Genomic DNA, 23,532 nt, shown 5'->3' on the forward strand with positions numbered 1-23,532 from the left:
GGCAGTTACTGCAACCCATCTGGTCACAGAGGAATATGGGAACACACAGACCTGGCTTCTGGCCCAAATCTTAAAGTGGCTGCTGTCTTTAAAACTCAAGTTTCTGGCAGGGCGTGGTGGATCATGCCTGTAACCCCAGCACTTTGGGAGGCCGAAATGGGTGGATCACCTGAGGTCAGGAGTTTGAGACCAGCCTGACCAATATGGAGAAACCCTGTCTCTATGAAAAAAATAAAAAATAATAATAACCACCCCCCCTTCAAGTTTCTGACATTGCATGGGGCTTTTCTTTCATTCTCTCGACAAACGCATGCTTCCAGACAATAAATTTGAAAAATGTACCATAGACTTTAAGAGCGTTTTGGATTTATATAAAAATTGTACATACTCTTCCCTCTCATATATAAACAGCTTGCATTCTTGTGGTACAATTGTTATACTTGATTAGCCAATATTGATACAGTCTTAGTAACCAGATCCCTTGATTTGCATTAGGATTCTCTCCAGGTGTTGATGTCCTATAGGTTTAGACAAATGCAGAATTACATGTTCTCATCATTATAGTATCAAGCAGAATAGTTTCATGGCCCTGAAGAGTCTCTGTGCTCTGCCTGTTCCTCTCTCCCTCCTAATCCCTGGCCTTCTCTGACCTTTTCACTGCCCCACAGTTTTGCCTTTTCCAGAATGTCACAGAGTTGAAATCATACAGTATGTGTCCTTTCAGAGTGGCTTCTTTCACTTAGTAATATGCATTTACGTTTCCTCTGTGCGTTTTCCTGCCTTCATAGCTCATTTATTTTTGTCATGGATGATATGCCATTGCAGGGATGCGGATAGTGAGTTTTCAAGACAGGGGCCCTGGTTCTTTGTACATTTCTTGCCTGCACGTTGAGGCAAGAAGATGCACGTGTGCATTGAGTGGATACCATTCTTGGGGTGAGATAAGCCACACTGTTAACCACAGGGTCTCCACCATCCTGTAAGGTTTTGTCTGTGACTCTCTGTTTCCAAAGCCATTTTTTTTTGTTGTTGTTTTTGCTTTACATACATTTGCTTACTTATTCTCTCATCCATTCATCAAACTTCAATGTACACGCATGTCATTGAGGACACACAAATGGAAAAGGCGTATTCCTGCTGGCCGGCTGCTGTGGGTGTTCAGGCAGCAACCGGTTCATGGTGGGGCCAGGGGCCCTGAGAGAGGACCCCTGCCCCAGACATCCGTCTGAGTCAGAGCCCTGGTGGAGTAATGATGTGTCCCAGACACAGGAATGGCCATGTGTCACATACTCCCTGAGGACCGTACTGCCTAAGATAAGCAAGAGGCTATAAATAGTTGTCCTGGCAAGAGCCAAGGCCACGCCGCCGCCCACCCCAAACCACAAGGACAATTAGTCAGATTTCTGAGATTTTTCCTTCCGTTGCACATTTTCAGACAACTCTTTGAGAAGGGAGGTGCCCGGGATCTGGAGGGGGCGGTTCCAGGAGGAAGCTAAGGAGTGAGGTCAGTCTCAGGGAGCTGAATCCTGTTTGCTGGCGCCTGGCTCCTGAGCGGCCCCCAGAGTCCCCTTAGCTCCTCTCCTTAGGGAGAGCTCTGTGCCTGTGAGTGGGGCCCCTGCCCTGGGCCGGCCACTCTTCTGAGCTCCTCATGCACCATCTCCTGTTCCTCACAGTGACCCTGCTTGGGAGGCAGTATTGTTACCTGCAGTTTTCAGATGTGGAAACTGAGGCCCAGAGAGATCAAAGGCCAAGGTCCTGAGGCTAGTAAGTGGTGGAGGTCCTGCCCAGTGGGGTCTTTGCGCTGCGGGGTCGGTGGCTCCCTGTGCATGTAACTTACTGCTCTGCAGACTATGTTTGAGCTGCCTCACCTACCTCGCCTTCTGTGTCTTTCCCAGGGAGCTCTTGGTCTTCAGAGACTGTGGTAGAGTCAAAGCCTCCTCTCCCGTCTCCTGTGCTGAATGGAATAACCATGTCAACATTGCCATACTCAGACTGTTTTTAGTTCTACTTGTAGAAATAGTTCAAGATAAGATGGTCCGTGGCCGGGCATGATAGCTCATTCCTATAATCCTAGCACTTTGAGAGGCCGAGGTGGGCAGATCTCCTGAGGTCAGAAGTTCGAGACCAGCCTGATCAACGTGAGGAAACCCCGTCTCTACTAAAAATACAAAAATTAGCCGGGTATGGTGCTACATGCCTGTAATCCCAGCTACTCGGGCGGCTGAGGCAGGAGAATCACTTGAACCTGGGAGGCAGAGGTTGCAGTGAGCCGAGATTGCGCCATTGCCCTCCAGCCTGGGCAACAAGAGCTAAACTCCACCTAAAAAAAAAAAAGGGAAGAAAAAGTGGCCCCTTGTGGAAGAGAATACATGCCCCAGGTGAGGATGGGAGGAGTGGGGGCTTGGAGATCACCAGACAGAGCCTTCTGCCGCCTTCTCTGGGCCCCACTCCCAAGCTCCCCAAGCACGGACCGACTCAGAAGTTTCCATCCTTTTACCAGCTCTTTGTCAAAGTAGAGGCTACATTTCGTATCTATGAGTGATTTGCATTTTTCTTGAGGGGGAGGCCCCATGGTTTCCATGACATTAGCAAAAAGGACAGGGACTTTCCAAAAGTAAACAAAACCCCGAACTCTCTTAACTCCAAGTCTCCTGGGTCTTGAACTGCTACAGCTTTGTGGTCAGCAGCGAGGTTAGAGACTGTTTCATTCAGCCTTTGGAAGCCAGGCTTGATTATTATGCTAATATTTTCTGGAGAATCCGTTTGCTTATCTGTTTCTTCTCTCTTTGAAAGGTGGTGATTCCCTGCTGTGTACAAGTCTGTCTGGAACAGGTAAGCCCTTTGCATTTCTTTGGCTCCCTTGATCCATCCTGTGGGACTAAGTCTCTTTCTTGAAGCTGCTCCCTCTTTGGAGATTTTTTGGCTTCCTCTAGGATCCGCGCCCTCCCTTTGACCTGTAACTTTCATTCACAAGGCTCTCTCTGAGGACCTTTGACCATTCTGCACTGACCATTTGCATAGCTTTTTAGAGAAGAGGATCTCCTGGCCTTTGTGGGAGCTGCCATTCTATCGACAATGGTTACCTTCGGGGCGAATCTCCCCCGCCTGAGTTTCCTTGGCTTTCAAGTGAAGACAGCACAAGTCTGTTGTCTTAGTGATAAAAACCTGAACAGTGAGGGTGTCTGGGTCGCTGGGTGGCTGTGGACAGTGTGATGCAGTGGTTTGTTGACTGACATCCAGCTCTGACAAATACTGGGTGTGTGTGTTCAAATCAGATTGAAGGTAAACATAATAGCACTTTCCCTTTGGCCTGTTATTAGGCAAATTTAAATTGCTGTCTGCTTTTCAAATGCAGCTCCTTGGAAGGTCGTGGTAGCTTCTGGTGTTTTCCTTGCCTCCACCCTTTGGAGTTGAGGGGTGGAACCTTGTTTCTCAGGGCTTATTAGCAGCTTACAAGATACCTGAAGGGTTCACTGTGCCTAGACAGTAGGACATGGCACCCTCTTCTCTCCATGCAAATCAGAAGCGACTCCCTGGGAGGCAAAGTGGAAGCTGTCTCTTGCTGCTGGGGAAGTGTGTGCAGGTCCTGGCCTCCCTGGTGGGGGAGGGAAACAGGTGCCCCCTGTGGTCCTTCCTGGGCGTCCATCAAGGGTGTTCTCTGGACTTCTCAAATAGGACGGGGCTTCCTGCCCTTGGCGCCCCAGAGCTTCGCCATACACAGAATCTGGGTGTTCTGCCGGCGATTAGGCAGTCTTTCTAGGCCGTGATCCTGGTGGCCTCCAGACAGGGAACTTGCTCTCTCTTGTGACGCAGTAGAACATCTTCCCCCAGGCTCGGCCAGCGGCACCCATGTGGAAGCATCCCTGCTCTGATGAAGTCAAGTTCTGATCCTGGCTCCAGTGGCTGGGCCCTGCCCTTGCCCCCTGCCCACCTTAGTCTCGGGTTTCCTCCTTTATCCATTGGGCATGAGGGTGGTTCTCTAACCTCATGACTTTAGTGGCTGGGCCCTGCCCTCACCCCGTCACCTGAGCCTTGTTTTTCTCCTTTATGCTGTGGCCATAGGGGTGCTCTCTAACCTGGCTGTGGATGAAGTGAGAGAAGAGGGACTACGGGGTCAGGCCTGTCACAGAAGCCTTGCCACAGGCAGGGTGCCCTTATTATGCTCCTTTTAATGCTGTCACATGGTGTGTCTCTTTGCTTCTGGAATAGCAAAGTATGCATTTGAGGTCATAGGAAGGTTAAAAATCTCACCCAGAAACCTAAAATATTCACAAACTATGAAAAACATGTTGCAGCATCAAGAGCTGAGGCCATCTTGGGCTGGTGCCTGCCCAGGCTGTCCTTGCTGGCCTCAGCTGTGTCCCCAGTCCTGATGTCCATGCTCACTCTTTTCTTCTGTGTCACTCACTGCTGGGGGACAAGGTGGTGGGGTGTGCCTTGTACTCGCTCGGTTTTGACAGGCAGCGGTTTGTGACTGATTTCCTCAGGCCTGTCACAGGCCCCAGGGAGCCAGGGGACGAGGCCCAGGTGGCCCTGGAGCTGTGTGCCTGTCCCGAGGCCCTGGCTGAAGTCTGTTTTCCCAGTGGCAGCTGAGACTCTCCCACCTCGCAGACAGTCCCTAGCCATCAGATTTTCTGGTGAGCCCTGGACATCAGTGCCACCAGAGGGCTAAAGCGGTGTGCTGTGTCTAAAGACGCGGGTTGCAGGGCTGTCAACAACCGGGACAGGCTGGAACCCCAAGGGCCCATGATGGCTGTTTAGATGTCACTGTGCTTGCTGGAGCCCAGGGTCCCAGAGAGGAGTCTTCAGTCTCCTAGAGCACAGCACTCCACCTGCATCAGGACACACCTCCCTGTTACCTCTTCACAGGTGTGGTCGCTAAGAGGTCTGGCGCTTCTAGCCCAGCCTGGCTCCTGCCCACTCCCCTGCTGCTCTGTGTGTGTGTATATATTATGTATGTAATTGTTATATGTGTACAAATACATACACACATGCTTTGTGTGTAGTTATATATATATGAATACACTTGCATGTTATGCATGTAATTGCTGTAGGTATAAGAACTCACACATGCACATTATACATGTAATTATATATACACAAATGACTACACATCACACACATATCAACACATGAACACATACAGGTGCTATGCATGTGTTGAGTATGTGAGTGTATATGTATATTAGGTGTGTAGTCTTTACATGTGAGTATATATGTCATGTAATTGTTTATATGAATGTTTGTATGTGTATATTATGAAATAAATGTTATACTGTGAATACATGTATCTTGTATGTAATTGTTATATGTATATGAATGTCTGTGTGTTGGTTTTGAATGTAATTGTTACATATCTCAGTGTATATACATGTGGATCATGTAAATTGTTACCTGTGTGTGAATGTATGGATGTGAGTCTGTTGTGTATGTGAGTTTATATGTCTGTGAATATATGTGTATATATTTCCCTGAGATGAACATGGATGTGTCCACTCTGTACTAAGCTCTTTGTGGCCTTTTCAAATTTCCTTAACCAGTTGACCTCCAGGTGTGGTTCCTGGACCAGAAGCCTCAACATTGGCTGGGGACCTATTAGAAATGCACGTTCTTAGGCCCCAGCCCAGACCTACAGGGACAACCTACCTCGGCAAGGTTGATGAGCTGAAGTGTGGGAATCCTGGCTGTGAGCTGGAGCTGGGGCAGGAATCAGCCTGTGGGCATGCAGTCGGGGGTGGCCTTGGCAATGCCTGCCGTTCTGGTTGCTCTCCCTGTGTGGTGGTGTGGGGTCATGAGAGGTCCTTTGATGCCAAGACACCCAGCTTCCTCACGTCTTTGTTTTGCATGGAGCTTAAACACGCTGTCTTCCTCCTGGCTTGGAAGAGTAAATGGAAGGATGGATGTGCAGCTCAGCCCGGCCTGAGCACCCTTCTGTCTCCCTGCTGGGTGGCCTGGTAGAAGCCAACCCTCCTGTTTAGTGGAGCTTGGGTGGGAGGGTTTCCACCTGCACAGTGCGGCTTCTCAGGGCAGAAAGCACAGAATATTGCTTTTCTTTCCTGATCCTGTCTGGGCTGAGAGCCTTCTGGCACTGTGATCCTTGGCATTTAGAATTGGCGTGGAACTGCTTTCAGATAATACTGACATCCCTGATATCACCTGGTGAGTCACTGTGCCTTGTGCGACCTGGCCAGGTCACCTGATAGCTGTTTCTGGTTTTCTCTTTGTTACCATTCATTGAGTACCTATTCTGTCTCAGATGCTCTGCCCTCCCTCATCTGCTGGAGCTCAGAAAACTCAAGAAACTCCCATGTCACCCAGACACTAATAGGCTTATGTGCTCTGGGGTGTCAGCACCCCTGCACACACCTCTGTGACCTGCCCTCAGACCTGACTGCCCTTCTGCTCCGTCCTGTGCTGGAGGCCCCTCCCATACCTGGAGTTCACCTGGCATCTGTACCCACCCTCAACCCCTGCCTTTGCTCTGCAGCTAACCTGAGGGCCATGACCCCTTTAGAGAGGTTCTAGAATAGCTTCACCCCACCATGTTTTATATTGAGGTGAGCCACCAGGTCTTTCAAAATTCCTGAAGTTGCGCTGGCTGGGGGTGTGATTGTTTTGAAACCCTTGGGCCTCATTCCCTGGTGGGGCAGGAAGAAGGTGGTGATGAGTCTTGCCAGCTGTACTTGCTGACATCCCGTGACATAACTGTAAGAGTGTCTATCACCTTCATGACATTACACTGTGTGAGGGTCCTTTGTCTGCAGGCATAGGGTGCCTTTGTGGCCACCCGGGCATTTAAGACACAGTAAGGAAGGAACCTTTTCTGTGTATGTGGTGCATTGAACTTGTGGCTGTTTTCCTGTGATGTTGTTTTCCTGGTAGCAGAATCTTCTATTTATTGCAGCACCCTGCAAAAGTGGGATGTGAGGTTAGATTAATTCATGGACTCAAAAGCAGCACATAGTGTTGTTGAGAAAGGAGCTGGGAAGCAACCTCCCTTTGTGAATGTTAACTTAGCAATGTTACATGGAGACAGGGTCAGAGCTTCTTGGGAGCCAGTGTAAAAAGGAAACCAGGCCGGTCATGGTGGCTCATGCCTGTAATCCCAGCACTTTGGGAGGTCAAGGTGGGCGGATCACGAGGTCAGGAGTTTGAGACCAGCTTGACCAACATGATGAAACCCCGTTTCTACTAAAAATACAAAAACTAGCTGGGTGTGGTGGCGTGCGCCTGTAATTCCAGCTACTCGGGAGGCTGAGGCACAAGAATCACTTGAACCCAGTCGGAGGTTGCAGTGAGCCAAGATCGTGCCATTGCACTCCAGCCTGGGTAACAGAGCGAAACTCCATCTCAAAAAACAACCCCCACAGTTGGCCGGGTGTGGTGGATCACGCCTATAATCCCAGCATTTTGGGAGGCTGAGGTGGGCAAATCACGAGGTCAAGAGATCGAGACCATCCTGGCCAACATGGTGAAACCTCGTCTCTGCTAAAAATAAAAAAATTAGCCAGGCGTGGTGGCACACACGCGCCTGTGGTCCCAGCTACTCAGGAGGCTGAGGCGGAAGAATCTCTTGAATCCAGGAGGTGGAGGTTGCAGTGAGTCGAGACTGCACCACTGCACTCCAGCCTGGTGACAGAGTAAGACTCCGTCTCAAAAAACAAAAACAAACAAACAAAAAATTAACCCACAATTACGGCATGTGCCTTTCTAGAAGGTAGGAAGAAACAAGAATGAGCAGAGAAAACATGCTATGCGGGGAATTATGGAGGGTGTAGATGAAGGCATCGGGGATGCACCACCTGTCTATGGGTCAAGTGGAATGATGATTTTAGAGGGATGTCAGAGGGAAGCTATTGCAGCATAGCCTCATTGGGACCTCTGGCTTTTAGAACTATAAATGGACCATTGGTGTCTTTCTCACCTGCTTACATCACCTTCTATTTGCTGTGGTCTGCTGGCTCATAGAGAGGATGCCTCCCCATTATTCAGGTAACCACTGTCCCTTGGGCTGGGAGAGGTGACTGGGCTCCTCACAGTGGAGTCACAGCCTGTGGTCCAGCTGCTCTGTAGCTCTACATGTATGTATACACGCATGTGCTTACACATGCACACAAGCACAGAATATAATAGTAGATGTGAGCATGGACTAGCGTTGGGTTGAGTCCCATCCAGGCTATGACCTAGCGAGCCGTGTGGCCTTGAATGGAGTTGTTTCACTTTTCTGGGCTCCACTTTCCTCTTCTGTTAAATGAGGATGCCAGCAGCTTCCTCTTGGGGTCACTGTCAGAACCGAATGAAGTAACGTGTAATGTGCTTGGATCTTCGGTGCTCATGTGACACAGGGAAAACACGTGCTGTGTCAGGAGGATCCTGGTTCATTGTTCCGTGAAGGTGAGCTGGCAGCTCCGTTCTTCTGGTGCCCTTTGCTGTGTCCTGTGCATTGTTGATCTGGCTCTACCGCCATCTGACAGAGAGAACCAGTCTGATGAGTTCCAGAGCGTGTCCCCTGCTTCCTGAGGGTGAGGGCACCGGCATCAGACACTTACAGTAGATGAGTGCCGTGATCCCGCATTTGCAGACTTGGAGGCACCACCAGGGTCAGAACAGGGGGCGTATGCGAGTCTGTCCTTGGTAGCTGCAGGTTTGCAGGATCTTTTCACGGCACCACGGCCTAACCGTATTTCGAATGGTGACCCCACAGCTTTTGATTGAAGTTCAAGGGCATTGTCCTTGTTTTTGTCCACCCCTGTCCTTAGCTTCCTACATTTTGCCAGCCACTGATTCATACCAGAAGGTGCCCTCAGGTGTGGGGCAGTCTTCACTAGGACACCCTGAGGCCATGTGTGGGACCCACTTCCCCACCCAGCCTCCTGGGCAGCCCACAGCCGCCTGTGTCCAGGGAAGTGTGCCACCTGTTTACAGAAGGGTCACTGTCCTTGAAGGAGGCTGGTGTCCCCGCCTTCTGGTGGGTGGCCGCCTCCGGTGTGAGAGGGTTCAGGGCAGTGCCTGATCCAGCTCCAGGCAGGTGCCGAGCCCTCGTCAGCTGCTGCACTGACGCTGGGATTGTTCTGGCTTGGCCTTGGCCATTGTGGTCTGTGCCCCGGAAGAAGGGCTGGGTAAGAATAGTGGCTGAGTCATCAGGGCGGTGCTTCTCCTGGTTCACCTAACCCTCGGCCAGCAGGCTGGTTCCCCCTAGGGTGACTGCAGGACTCACATTTCAGCCTGAGGCTGGAGCTCACACTCCACCTTTGCATGGCTGTGTGTGCAGGGTGCGTGTGTCTGTGGTCTGTGGTGTGTGTGAGGTGTTTTGTGTGTGTATGTTGTGTTTGTGTGTTTTGTGATGCATGGTGTGTGTTGTATATGAGGTGTGTGTGGTGTGAGGTTTTTTGTGTGTTGTTTGTGAGGTGTTGTGTGTGTCGTGTATTGTGTGTGAGGTGTGTGTTGTATGTTGCGTGTGTTGTGTGAGGTTTTGAGTGTGTGTTGCAGTGTATGTGGTGTTTTGTGTGTGTTGTGTTGTGTGTTTTGTGTGTGAGGTGTTATGTGTGTTGTGCAAGGTGTTTTGTATTGTGAGGTGTGTCTTCTCGTGTGTGCTGTGTGAGGTGTGTGTTGCATGTGAGGTGTGTGTGTTGTGCTGAAGTGTTGTGTGTGTTACAATGTGTGTGTTGTGTGTGAGATGTGTGTGTGCTTGCATGTCTGGTGTGTGTTGTGTATTATGTGTAAGGTTTGTGTGTCTTGCGGTGTACGTAGTGTGTATGTGTTGTGAAGTGTTGTGTGTGAAGTGTTTTGTGTGTTGTGTGAGGTGTATGCGCTGTGTGTTTTATATGTTGTGTGTGAGGTGTTTTGTGTTTGTGATGTCTGTTGTGTGTGTGGTGTTTTGTGTGTGCTGTGTTATGTGAGGTGTTTTTTGTGTGTGTTTGTGTGTGTGTGTGTGCACGCACGCGTTTGTCAAGACCTTGCTTAGTATGCTTTGCTTGAACTCAGAAAGCCAGACAGAGGCAGTGACCAAAGCAGCAAGACCAACACAAGGACAGGACAGATGTAACTGTCAGGAATTCTGTGCAGGTCACATGCTGCCATCCCCACGTCTACCCCAGTGGCCGTGATGGAGTCTCAGGAAGTTATTGGATTCTTTCAGAAAGCATGCTGACCAAATGGATGATGAGGAGCTTCAGATACATGAAATCACTGTAGTGGTTTCCATTTTATTTTACTTAAAGTTTAAGCAAATTTCAAACAAAACACCCAAGCTTTCCACCTGGGTGGGGGGCTTAGTGAGCAGAGCATCCAGTGGTCTGGGACAGTGGATCCAGGTGACCTCTGTGGGTCTGTTCCGCCAGCCCCAGCCTGCAGTGGTCTCTGCCTGCATGTTGTCACAGAAGGCTTCACACGAGTCTCCTGGTATGCGTTTCTTGTCCTCATGGTCCATATGTGAAGGTATTTGATTGGACAGCAGTTATTTCCTGCTTATAGATTGTTTCCACCACTGTGGTAAGCTTCAGCAACACAGACACAGATACACCACAGCAGAGTCTTAGCTGAAGATCACCTCCACGTGTATGTGTGCGTGTACATGGTGTCTGGATCCACCGCTGCCCCTGTCAGATTCTGTGTGTCTCATTAGGAGTCTCCATGCAAACATATTTGACCAGGGTCACAGTGGAATTGAGTTCTGTTAGGTCAATGGAGACATGCAAATGTCCTTGCCCCCTAATCTCTCTGATCTCCAGGAAGCAGAGAGAAAAGTTTCAAGGATCCTGTTGGGTCAGCGTCCAGGTGTTCCATTTGGTTAGAAGAGCCAAACTCAACATCCGTGGCTTTGACAAAGGTCAGGTGAGACCGAGAAACAAAAATATAAACTGATACTGCGTTCCCCAGATCTTACCTTGACACTCAGTCATCGTAGAGTGGTGTTTAGTTAGCCTGTGCACACAGCATTCGGGCATGGCGGGGCACAGTGGAGGATTCCTGTTGGATGGGGATACATGGGAATGATGGGTGCGGATGCTGAGCAGTCGGGTGGGAGGAGGGCTGCGTGGGTGATCACAGACTGGGAGGGCTGGACGCGGGTGAGGTCGCTCAGCAGAAGGTGGGGTGGGGCCAGCACTGTGAGTCCATCTCCTTCTTACCCAGTGATACTCTGAAGGGTGCATCGTTGTTGGGAATGAGCCTCAGCCCCATTTCTCAGTTGCTGTGTCCTGAACAGCAACAGGTTAGCGTCCTGCCTCATCACTCCACGTGGCCTCAGCGCTGGAAGGGTGTGGATGTGGTGCAGGCTGGTTCTCTGTTGCTTTGTAGCAAGTGCAGACCAGCAGGCATGTCTGGAATTTACTCTGTGGGAGAGAGTAGGACAGGCTGAAGATGTGCTGAGATGTGGACTGGGGCTCTCTGTTCCCATGGCTCACCTGCATCGTCTGGTCCAGATGCCTCCTGCCCCTAGAGAGTGGCTTAGGCAGGTTGGGCATAGTGGCGCATGCCTGTAATCCCAGCACTTTGGGAGGCCGAGGCGGGCGGATCATAAGGCCGAGAGATCGAGACCATCCTGGTCAACATGGTGAAGCCCCGCCTCTACTAAAAATACAAAAATTAGCTGGGTATGGTGGTGCATGCCTGTAGTCCCAGTTACTTGGGAGGCTGAGGCAGAAGAATGGCTTGAATCTGACAGGTGGAGGTTGCAGTGAGCCGAGATCGCGCCACTGTACTCTAGCCTGGCAACAGATCGAGACTCTGTCTCAAAAAAAAAAGGGAAAAAAAAACAAGAATGGCTTAAGTGAATCAACCATAAGGCCTGTGTAGGGAGCTGCCAGGGAGCAAGTTTAGGGCCACAGCTCTGGACTGCGCTCAGGTTTCTGTGCATTTCACCTCTTTGAAGGTTTCTCCCCATTTCCCTGTGCACATACCTTTCTCTTGCTGGGCACACACACTGAGCACCAGTGAAGAAGGGCAAGCCAATGGGCTCCTTTCCCAGTGACGCTCACACCTAGCCTTACAAGTAAGGAAATGACGTGCCATGAGAAGAAAATTTGACTTGGAGCACGCAATGGGGCCTCCCTCCTTCTCACGGACTCCAGAGGACGATCTGTAGGGGAGTATGGAAAATTCATGTCCACCTGAAACCCCTGATTATGACCTTATTCGGAATGATGATGGAGATGAGGCTGTGCTGGATTAGAGTGGGCCTGAGTTCCATGACTGGGTTCTTGTGAGAAGAGGAGGAGATGGCCGGGTGTGGTGGCTCATGCCTGTAATCCCAGCACTTTGAGAGGCCGAGGCAGGGTGGATGACGAGGTCAGAAGTTCCAGACCAGCCTGACCAACATGGTGAAACCCTGTCTCTACTAAAAATACAAAAAATAGCCAGGCATGGTGGTGCATGCCTGTAATCCCAGCTATTAGGGAGGCTGAGGCAGGAGAATTGCTTGAACCTGGGAGGCGGAGGTTGCAGTGAGCTGAGATCCCACCATTTCACTCCAGACTGAACAACAAGAGCGAAACTCCATCTCAAACAAACAACAAAAAAAAGAAGATGCAGACACAGGGAGAAAGCCGTGTGATGACAGAGGCAGCGGCCGGAGCTGTGCGTCTGTGAACCAAGGATGCCCACCAACTGTGGCAGCCTGAGAATGTGGAAGAGGCAGAGGCAGATCCTCTCCGGGGCTGTCAGAGGGAGCACAGCCATGCTGCCGCTTTGGTTTCAGACCTCCAGCCCCTGGATCTGCGAGAGAGCACACTGCCATGTTTGAAGCCACCCACTTTGTGGTACTTTACAGCAACCTTGGGAAATTAATACGATGGGGTGCCTCCCTTCACTTCTTTCATATTGCTTAGTTGTTCCTCAGGCATTTCTGGAACTCATTTTTGGCGCATGTGGCTCCATTCTCATGTGGGTGGAGAGATGGGCCACGGAGGAACTGTCACCCAGAGGCCACCCAAGGTGGAGGCGGCCCCTGGGCAAGGCTGGCCGAGGCCCCTTCTCCAAACTGCCACATCCTGCTCAGATGGAACAGCCTTTGAGAACTGGCAGAGAAACAGCAGAAGATGTTAGTGGGAATTGTTTAAAAGAAGAGTTTCTGGTGATAAACTGTCATTCAAATTGGATATGATTATGAGGTTTCCATCACCCCAGGACTCTTAAAGGGAAAGCCTGCAGGGCCTGCTGGTGCCCTGGAGCTGCCTGCAGGGGTCAGGCCCTAAGTCACTGGGAACCCAGGTTGGAAGGGAAGACCCTCTTCCATTCCATCCTGGACGACTCTGTGGGTGAGTGGGAACTTTCAGGACTTGGGCCAGTTCCCAGAGACAGATAGCAAGATGGTTACCAGGATGGGCCCTGCCCTTCACCCCCAGCCTCTGTTTCCAGCTGCTTCCTGCAGCATTTGCACAATTGCCTGGTGAGGCCATCATGACCCTGTGTGCACAGACATCTGGGACAGAGGCCTGTGGGTTGTGGCACCCTGACCCTCACCCCCTCTCTCCACAGGCTGCTAAACTTTGATCCATACTTTTCCTTTGATTTCACCATCTCCTCTCATGCCTAAAATAACATCCAAGCCTTTGGCTATTTCCAAAGGCTTTCTGGGAATGGCTCCTCAGTGAGGATGCTTCCCGGCAGCCTTGGCCTTCCCTTCAGGCGACTCCTCATCTGCAGCCAGGAGCCCACAGGTCTCAGTTCACTGACCTGCTGAGAAAGAGGGAAAACCTTTGACACATTAAAAAAAAAACACCCCTCAATTTGAGCCTCACACAAGCAGGCACAGCGCTCCCTTTGTAGCTGGAATTTGAAAGTGGTGGATTGGATACTGTTCCTGAAGCTATTGTCCCGCCTCTGCAGGTGGAGGGAATTGTGAACAGTCAACAGCAGGGAACATATTAACCCCGGTGTCAGCTTACATCCACCCAGGAGCACAAAGCCTTGGCTAATGATTAAAAACCCACCCCGGCCTGGAGGCCTGGGCTGCAGGTGTGTGGCTCACAGGCACTGATTCCCACCAGCCCTGACCATTACCTGCGCCTGTGGTTCAGGGTTCCTGCGTTTCTCTGTGCCGGGGACTCTCCTCCTAAAGTGACAGATGGAGTGGGTCAGGGCTGGATGCTCCAAAGTCACCTTCGGCTGAAATATTGACCTGTGGTCCCTGGACTCACCTGTAAGCAATGTTTCAAAAGAATGAATGCCGCCAAGTCTGATGGCTGGATGTCTGCAATGGACAAGAAACATCAGGTTGAGTGGGATTTCTTTTTTTATGGCACAGATTCTAGAGCAGTCACATATTTTACCGACTTAAGATTTAAAAAAATTTCAGCTTCTGTTTTAGATATAGAGTGTACACGTGTAGGATTGTTACCGAGGTGTATTGGACCCAGGTAAGGAGCATGGTACCCACTAGGTAGTTTTTCAACCCACGTCCCTCTCTGACTCTCCCTGCGTGGGCAGTCCCCAGTGTTTACTGTTCCCACTTTTACGTCCACGTGTGCTCAGTGTTGACCTCCCACGTTCCCATGTGAGAACATGTGGTGTTTGGTTTTCTGTTCCTGTGTTAATTTGTTTAGGATTATGGCATCCGCGTCCATCCATATTGCTTCAAAGGACATGATTTCATTCTTTTTCATGGGTTTGTGGTATTCCATGATGTATATGTACCACTTTTTTTTTTTTTTGAGACAGAATTTTGCTCTGTTACCCAGGCTGGAGTGCAGTGGCATGATCTTGGCTCACTGCAACCTCCATCTCTTGGGTTCAAGCAATTTTCCTTCCTTAGCCTCCCGAGTAGCTAGGATTACAGGCGCCTCCCATTATGCCTAGCTAATTTTTATATTTTTATTAGAGACAGGGTTTCACCATGTTGGCCAGACTGGTCTTAACTCCTGACCTCAGGTGATCTGTCTGCCTTGGTCTCCCAAAGTGATGGGATTATAGGCGTGAGCCACCGTGCCCAGCCTGTACCACATTTTCTTTATCCAGTCCACCCTTGATGGCACTTAGGTTGATTCTGTGTCTTTGCTATTGTGAATAGCATGGTGATGAACATTTGAGTGCATGTGTCTTTTTGGTACAATGATTTATATTTCTTCGGGTGTATACCCAGTAAGGGGATTGCTGGGTTGAGTTGTAGTTGTGTTTTAAGTTCTTTGAGAAATCTGCACACTGCTTTCCACAGTGGCTGAACTCACTCACTTTTCCACCAGCAGCGTATAAGCATTCCATTTCTCTGCAGCCTAGACAGCATCTGTTGTTTTTTGACTTTTTAATGATAGCCATTCTGCCTAGTGTGAGATATTCAACCTTTGTTGGATGCATAGTTTGTGAATATTTTCTCTCATTCTGTAGGATGTCTGTTTACTCTGTTGATAGTTTCTTTTGTTTTGCAGAAGTTCTTCAGTTTAATTAGTTCCCATTTCTCTATTTTTGTTTTTGTTGCAATTACTTTTGAGGACTTGGCCATAAATTCTTTGCCAAGGCTGATGTTGATAAGAGTATTTCTTATGTTTTCTTCCAGGATTTTTATAGTTTGAGGTCTTACATTTAAATTTGTGATTTATCTTGGGTTAGTTTTTATATGTGGTGAAAGGAAAGTGTCTAGTTTCATTCTTCTGCATATGGCTAGCCAGTTATCCCAGCACTGTTTATTGAATAAGGTGTGTTTTCCCCATTGATTGTTTTTGTTGGCCTTGTCGAAGATCAGATGATTGTAAGTGTGCAGCTTTATTTCTGAGTTTTCTATTCTGTTTAGTTGGCATATGTATCTGTTTTTGTACCAGTACCATACTGTTCTGGTTACAGTAGCCTTGTAGTATAGTTTGAAGTTAGATAATGTGATGCCTTTGGCTTTGTTGTTTTTGCTTAGGATTGCTTTGGCTATTTTGGCTCTGTTTTGGTTCCATATGAATTTCAAAATAATTTTCTAATTCTGTGAAGAATGATGTTGACAATTCGATAGGAATAGTATTGAATCTGTGAATTTGTTTGGGTGTTATGGTCATTTTAATGATATTGATTCTTCCAGTTCATGATCATGGGATGTTTTTCCATTTGTTTGTGTTTTCTCTGATTTCTTTCAGCAGTAGTCAGGCATTTTAAATATGGAGGGGCCCTTGAATGCAGTGATCATGCATGATTGCTATGGGAAATAGCAGTAACTACTGAAGGGGAACATTAAATACTGATTTTTTTTTTCTTTGAGACAGAGTTTTGCTTTGTCACCCAGGCTGGAGTGCAGTGACATGATCTCGGTTTACTGCATCCTCTGCCTCCCGGGTTCAAGTGATTCTTGTGCATCAGCCTCCCGAGTAGCTGGGATTATATGCGTGCACCACCACGCCTGGGTAATTTTTAGTAGAGACAGAGTTTGACCATGTTGACTAGGCTAGTCTCAAACTTCGGAGCTCAGGTGATCCGCCTGCCTCGGCCTCCCAAAGTGCTGGGATTATAGGCGTGAACCTCTGTACCTGGCCTAAATTTTGTATTTTTAGTAGAGATGGTGTTTTACTGTGTGGCCAGGCTGGTCATTAACTCCTGACCTCAAGTGATCTGCCTGCCTCAGCCTCCCGAAGTGCTGATTTTTTAAAAATGTCAACAGTTGGAGAGAAGTTGGCATATGATGAGGAGGCATTGCAGATTCCAGGTCAGGGGAGGCATCCGATTGGCTCAGAATTTACATTACCTGAGTGTGTTTTACCTGCAAGAGGGATACTCATCTAGAAAACCACATGCAGCAACATCCCCAGCCTACATCCACTTGGACGACAGTGAGCACCCCGTGGGAGGAGCTGGCTTGGCCTGGGAGCTGGGGCCTAGGCTTAGGCCCCTCCCATTACACGTGGCCTTCTGTCTAACCTTGTTTTCTTCTCTTCAAATGTGGGGTTGCTTGGCGATGAATCTGGTCTCCTGTGGCTCAGTAGTCCTTGTTTAGACAAGCAGGTGCCGTGGCGGTTTCCTCAGGTCGCTGAAGGCATCTCGAGCTTTTTGGGCAGAAACTTCACTCATGCTGTGTGTTGCTGGGGACCCAGGTCTGGGTGTCAGCCTGCTAGCAGCAGGGCAGCTGTGCCCTCAAGATCCGAAGCTTCGTGGCCTCCTGGTCCTCACAGCTGCTGTGATAATTGTCTCATTCTCCTGGTGCATTTATAACAGGTTTGTATAAAATGTGCACTTTCCTGAGAGTATTAGGAAACAATTTTTGTTTAAAAAAAAAAAGGTCCTTGCCAGAAACCTTATTGTATTTGGAGGCTCAATTGTACAGAACGATAAGGAGAATCATGTTTAATTGCATGCGTATTTTCTACTTTAGTGGAAAGCTTTCTCCACTTAACTAATACTTCATTTCCCAGCATGATGACTGCCAGCACTCTCCACCTTGTCCTCTCTGGTCCTTAGGTCCTGGGGTAGCCCGTGGCTTGTCTTTCCAGAAATAATGGAATTTGAAGAGAACTTGGGGTCTTGAAAGATGAGGGGCTTCAGAGGGACAGGCTGTGCTTCCATCCAAGTTGTAATAGCTGTTAGCTTTGTACTTTGGACACAGATGTAATTTTCTAATGTATGCATCAGACTTTAAGAAGTACTATTTACACCATCACCACCACCATCACCGCCACAGCACTCCTTGTTACCTTGGGGGGACATTTGGGAAATTTGGTAAATAAAGAGAAGCAATGGAGCATTTAACCTTTGGGAACTGCTCCCCTGAGTTTCCAAATAAAGGAAGAGGGGAAGTTTTATTGAAAGAGGAATTCCAGCTAATAAACCTTGAAAATGTGATAGGGTTAACATGGTGCCCTTTCTAAACCCCTAATAAATGACTGACTCTAGGCTCTGGTCCTCTGCAACCTCCACTATCACAAAAGAGGAGTTAGACCACGGGTCATAGGGTCGTAAGCCTTCTCTCAGGAAGTACATGGTGCCCCCCAGCCAAGTCCTCAACAGAATCAAACCAGAATCAGACCCAGTCTCAGAGCCATCTGCAATTGACAGGAAGTCCAGGGGCCAGGACATCTGTGAAGCCATACCACAGGGCTCAGCAAAATCCAGAGCAGAGGTAATTCTACTAGGTAGAAACAAGCCCAGCCTTTTTCAATAAATTGCAAAAAGAGGAGAAAGAAAAAGGAACTGGGCTAGGCACCATGACTCATGCCTGTAATCCCAGCACTTTGGGAGGCTGAGGCAGGCAGATCATTTGAGGTCAGGAGTTAGAGACCAGCCTGGCCAACATGGTGAAACCCATCTCTACTAATAAACACCAAAATTAACCAGCCGTGGTGGTGGGCGCCTGTAATCCCAACTACTTGGGAAGCTGAGGAGGAGAATCGCTTGAACCTGGGAGGCAGAGCTTGCGGTAAGCCAAGATTGCACCACTGCACTCCACTCTGGGCGACAGAGTGAGACTCTGTCTCAAAAAAAAAAAAAAAAAGAAGAAGAAAGAAAAAAGAAACAGGAACTGAAGTGACATATTAAATAAACATCGTAAGACTTTATTCAGATTCCAATTCAAACTGTAACTTAGGCTGTAAAATAGAACCAAAAAAAACCCAAAACACTTGGGGCAGAGAAATCTGAACATGAATTAGATATTTTATGGAATTATCCTTCACAATACTGGTAGTTTGGTCTGTGTTTTAAAATGTTTTTGACTTTTAAAGATATGTACTAAGACATTTATGGATGAAGTGATGTGATGTCTAGGGTTAGCTTTAAAATGGCACAGTTGGGGATTGTCGGTGTAGTGATGCAGTTCATCTGGGGACAAATTGGTGACTGGAAACCAAGTGATGGGACCTGGGGCTCCCGTCCATGTGTCTCTACTTCACAGGGGTATTGTGCAGGGTGCAGATGATGTGTTCAGGCACAGAGCTCAGGCTGGCTGGTTATTATTTTTAATCAAATGACACACCAATGTTTCCCAAGCCACTGTCCTTCCCCCCTCTTGCACAGGTATTTTCCATAACGTAATGGCTTAAGACTTTCCCACAAGTCTCAGTGTGGCATTGAGCTGTTGGCAACTGGGCGATAGCCCCTCAGCAGCGCTACAATGTGTCTTATTTCATGAAATGTTTCACTGAAAACCCACTGAGTTTGTCAACACATGGCACGGAGTTCACAGGCGCTTTCTAAAATAGCAACATTTGCTTCATAAAGCCTTTAAAGAAATCATTCTGAGTAAAGGGTTGTTTCACACTAGCCAGGTGCATTTTTACTTTTTTTTTTCCCCTGGGGAAATCATACGACTCTCTCCAGGGAGATCAGCCTTGGTAGGACTTGTGCATGGAAGGAAATAGGTTCAAGGCGCAGGCAGTCAGTGAGCACAAATTGTGACTCAATAGAGTGAAGCAGTTTGGAAAATTAGGAGAGTTAAACATGGACTTGGACTTGTGTGAAGTCCTGAGCTCCCCATTTAAATAGAGGCTGCCATTTAAATAGAGGCTGGAAGTTTTGTTGTGGTGTTCATTCTTAGGGTGATTGGGAGACTGAGTGCAAATGACTGCAGAGGATGTAGTAATGAAGTCCGTGTTGTATGTTGTGACCAGGTTGGTAGTGTAAACCACACTGATGCACAAATATTTTGGGTCAGTGTATCTCAGAGTGTCATCTAAGACCAGCAGCATCAGTATAAACCTGGGAACTTAGAAATACAAACTCTTGGCCAGGCACAGTGGCTCATGCCTGTAATCCCAACACTTTGGGAGGCTGAGGTGGGCAAATCACCTGAGGTCGGGAGTTCGAGACCAGCCTGACGAACATGGTGAAACCCCCTCTCTACTAAAAATACAAAATTAGCCGGGTGTGGTGGCGGGCACCTGCAATCCCAGCTACCCGGGAGGCTGAGGCAGGAGAACCGCTTGAAAGCGAGAGGTGGAGGTTGCAGTGATCCGAGATTACTCCAGCCTGGGCAACAAGAGAGAAACTCCATCTCAAAAAAAGTGAAAGAAAGAACGAAAGAAATACAAACTCTTTGCCCCCACTCAGATCTGTTGAATCAGAAATTCTGGCTTAGGGTGCCAAAATCTCTTTCCTAATGTACCGGCTCTGATGCAAGCTTGAAGTTTGTTCAGCCAGTTCTAAGCGAGGACTTGCTGAGGTGGGGCTGCTGCCCGGGGCCACCTGGAACAGTCCTGGGGGTGCTGAGGGTCCTGGGGGCATGGGGTGACTGAGAACTTGGCAGCCTGTGGGGTTTGGGTGACCTGATGTTTCTGATTTCCTTCCACCTGAGAAACTCATTCCCTGTGCCTTTCTCCTTTCAGTCCTGGGCAGATGACTGTTGGCTTCTGTGGTATGTGCTCCAGAAAATATTCTAATGCCAGTTTCCTCAATGTGTTTGCCAGAAAATGCTTTAAGCTTCTCAGTGCAAGGCATTGCCAGATCAATAGAGATCCTCAGGTAGGGAACATAAATCTGGAAGAAAAGTGCATTTTTTTTTTTTTTTTTTCTGAGACAGAGTCTTGCTCTGTTGCCAGGCTAGAGTGCAGTGGCACTATCTCGGCTCATTGCAACCTCTGACTCCCGGGTTCAAGCGATTCTCTTGCCTCAGCCTCCCGAGTAGTTGGGATTACAGGCACGTGCCACGACGCCCAGCTATTTTTGTATTTTTAGTAGATATGGGGTTTCACCATGTTGACCAGGATGGTCTCGAACTCCTGACCTCGTGATTCACCTGCCTCGGTCTCCCAAAGTGCTGGGATTACAGGTGTGAGCCACTGTGCCCGGCTGAAGTGCATATCTTAGAAGAAGGCGTCCGCAGCATGAACTTGCCACCATGGAGTGTCCCTATCAGGAGCAAGGATTCCTCCAAAGCTTTGCTGTCTGCAGCAGCATGAGGCATCCTAGGAATAAAGAATTAGAGTCAGGTAGATAAAAATTATGGGTGGACTAGGCTGTGATTATGGCCCTTTTAATAATGTTAGAGTGACACATGCATTAAGTGGGGAGGTTAGAAATAGAAACTGGCAAGCTTCTACCAATTTTAAATCTATAAATGTAAAGATTAAAATACAGTTGATTTTCATTATTTGTGGCTTCCATATTTGCAAATTAGCCTACTGGATACAGTTTATTTGTAACCTCAAAATTACTACCAAGGACCGTTTTGTGGCCATCTGAAGACATGAGTGGAATGTCTTAAAATTCGGGTTGCCCACCTGCATGTTCCCATCTGAGACTGAACAAAGCACAGCTCTTCCTTCTTTCAGTTCATACTGCAGACAGGCATCCTTTCCACAGTCTATTTAGTGCTACATTTCCCCCGTATTTGTGCTTCTGTTGATTTTGCTGTTTAAAATCCAAGTACAATGCTGAAGTGATGTCCAGTGTTTCTATGCACAAGAAGGCTGTGCCATGCCTGATGGAGAAAGCACATGTGTTAGACAGGCTTCCTTCAGGTGTGAGTTACAGCACCAAAGGCTGAGAGTTTCATGTTAATGAATCCACAGTATTTATTAAATTAGGTGTCTTGAAACAAACACACATACAAAATTATACCTACCTACTTACATATATATATTAAATATATATTTATTTATTTTATTTTATTTTATTTTTTTGAGACAGGGTCTCTCTCTGTCACCCAGGCTGGAGTGCTGTGGCATGATCTCGGTTCACTGCAACCTCCGCCTCTCGGGTTCAAGCGATTCTCATGCCTCAGCCTCCTGAGTAGCTAGGACTACAGGCATGCACCATCACTCCTGGCTAAGTTTTATATTTTTATTAGAGACAGGGTTTCACCATGTTGGCCAAGCTGGTCTCAAATTCCTGACCTCAGTTGATTCCCCCCGCCTTGGCCTCCCAAAGTGCTGAGATTACAGGTATGAGCCAGGGTGCCCAGCCGAGGTTACGTGTTGATGGGTTGTTGAAAATGCTGTGACTAGAGCTTGAAGGACCCGAACCCTGTATTTCTCCTAGAGACAGAAGCTCAGTGTTGGTCAAATCAGTGTTTTCAGTGACTTTATAGAACATGACTACCTCTGATAATGAGAATCAACTGTAATTGATTAGGTATTGATTAGGGGTCCATATTAGGTCAGCACCATTGTCAGGTTGTCACTTAATGATTCTTTCCCTCACTTCACTGTCTGAGAGAACAGATCCCAGCCCACTTTCTGGCTGCCTTCTGTGAACCTATGACAGGCAACTCTCCTACATACCGGAGAGGCAGGGAGAAGAGAGGCAAGCGGGGAGGAATCGGGGCAGAGGGCTAACTAGTCTTGGCTCTGGAGTTCTTGGGAGGTAGGAAAGTCGATGGTCCCTCATGGTAGAGTGAAAGCAAGGCAGACCTGACCTATGTCCTAGCGCTCCCCTCACTGCACATGGCCTCAGGTGGCTAAGCCTGGTCCTGGGTTTGAACTAGATGAAGTGACAGCCTGACAGTGGGGCTGTGTTACTGTGGATCCTAGTGAATACCTAATCAATTACGGTTGATTCTCGTTATTGGAGATAGTTGCGTTCAATAAAGTCACTGCCAACACTGATTTAGCCAACACTGAGCTTCTGTCTCTAGGAGAAATACAGGGTTCGGGTCCTTCAAGCTCTAGTCACAGCATTTTCATCAACACGTAACCTCGGCCGGGTGCAGTGGCTTATGCCTGTTTGAAAGTGGTGATGATTAGGGGTCCTTGCTCAGCAGGCTGCTATAAGGATGGAGAGAGAATACAAGCAAATCATGTTGCATTGTGTTGGGAAGAGAGTGGATGTGGAATAACCGAATAACCTGCTGTAACAATGATTGCTGTTGGTATTAACACAGGGCCAATGAGGAGGGTGATTGCTGCTTGCGTGTCACTTGCTATGCATTTTCCTTCACATCCAGGCAGAACCTGTCATTTAAAGGGATCAGAATGTACAGGTGATTATTGAACTGAAATATCAGTTAACTTGTGGAACCCTGAACTTTTCACTTTAGCATTCCATTATGTCTGAAAACAGCTGAAAGTAGCCGCCTGTCTTTGGGTTCTCTCCAGGGTCTGGGGTTCCCTGTCCTGTTTTTACATAATGTACATCCACAGTGAGCCATTGAAATTTCCCATTTGGAGTCCTTCAGAGTGTAAGAAAGCTTAAACATACTTATGAATAATCAGAGCATAGAAAGCCTCTGGACTCTGCCCTAGCTGCCTCGCAGAAACTTGATGAGTTTTGGTGACTGCCTCGCACAAGGCTCTCAAAAACCTCGGTGTTCGCAGCAGTAACAAATCCTTTTTTTGTGCTCACATTTCATTGGTTTCTGCAGTATCTTATTAAACACCACAATTACAATAACCAGTACAACTGACATTTGCAGGGTTGGGAGCAGACGCAGTGGTTGTTTGGTGAGCTTTTAAGTTGACAGAAGAAACACAGTGCAGGACTGCAGAGCCCAGCCTCATGGCTCCAGGCATGCAGTGGACATGCAGAGCCTGGCTCCTCAGTGGTTATAGTGATGCTCCTGGACAGGGGTGGAGAGGAAGGGCCTGCGCCCCTTCAGTCTTCATCTAGTTCCCACTTTTACACTCTTAGAGTCTTGGCCGACCAAGCCTCTCAGTGGGAGCAGGGACAGCCAGTTCTCCAGTGTTGCACTGTGGAGCC

At 48.2% G+C, this 23,532-nt stretch overlaps 1 protein-coding gene across 5 annotated transcripts in view; it reads left to right on the forward strand.

The window, feature by feature from the left end:
• TNS3 (tensin 3) overlaps positions 1 to 23,532 on the forward strand; it is a 319,311-nt gene that overhangs the window by 108,353 nt on the left and 187,426 nt on the right. For 3 of the 5 annotated variants that reach the window (XM_064366692.1, XM_064366695.1, XM_064366694.1), the window contains one exon: positions 2,794 to 2,832. The exons of 1 other annotated variant lie outside the window; for it this stretch is intronic. In XM_064366692.1, the coding sequence (XP_064222762.1) occupies positions 2,794 to 2,832 (39 nt within the window). Of the gene's footprint in view, positions 1 to 2,671; positions 2,692 to 2,793; positions 2,833 to 23,532 lie in introns of those variants that run through there. One more of the 5 variants, XM_012458620.2, reaches the window with a different exon arrangement.

Source organism: Aotus nancymaae, unplaced genomic scaffold, assembly GCF_030222135.1.
Source record: "Aotus nancymaae isolate 86718 unplaced genomic scaffold, 86718_ANA_hifiasm-v0.15.2.pri h1tg000065l, whole genome shotgun sequence".
In the NCBI taxonomy this organism is placed as follows: Eukaryota; Metazoa; Chordata; class Mammalia; order Primates; family Aotidae; genus Aotus; species Aotus nancymaae.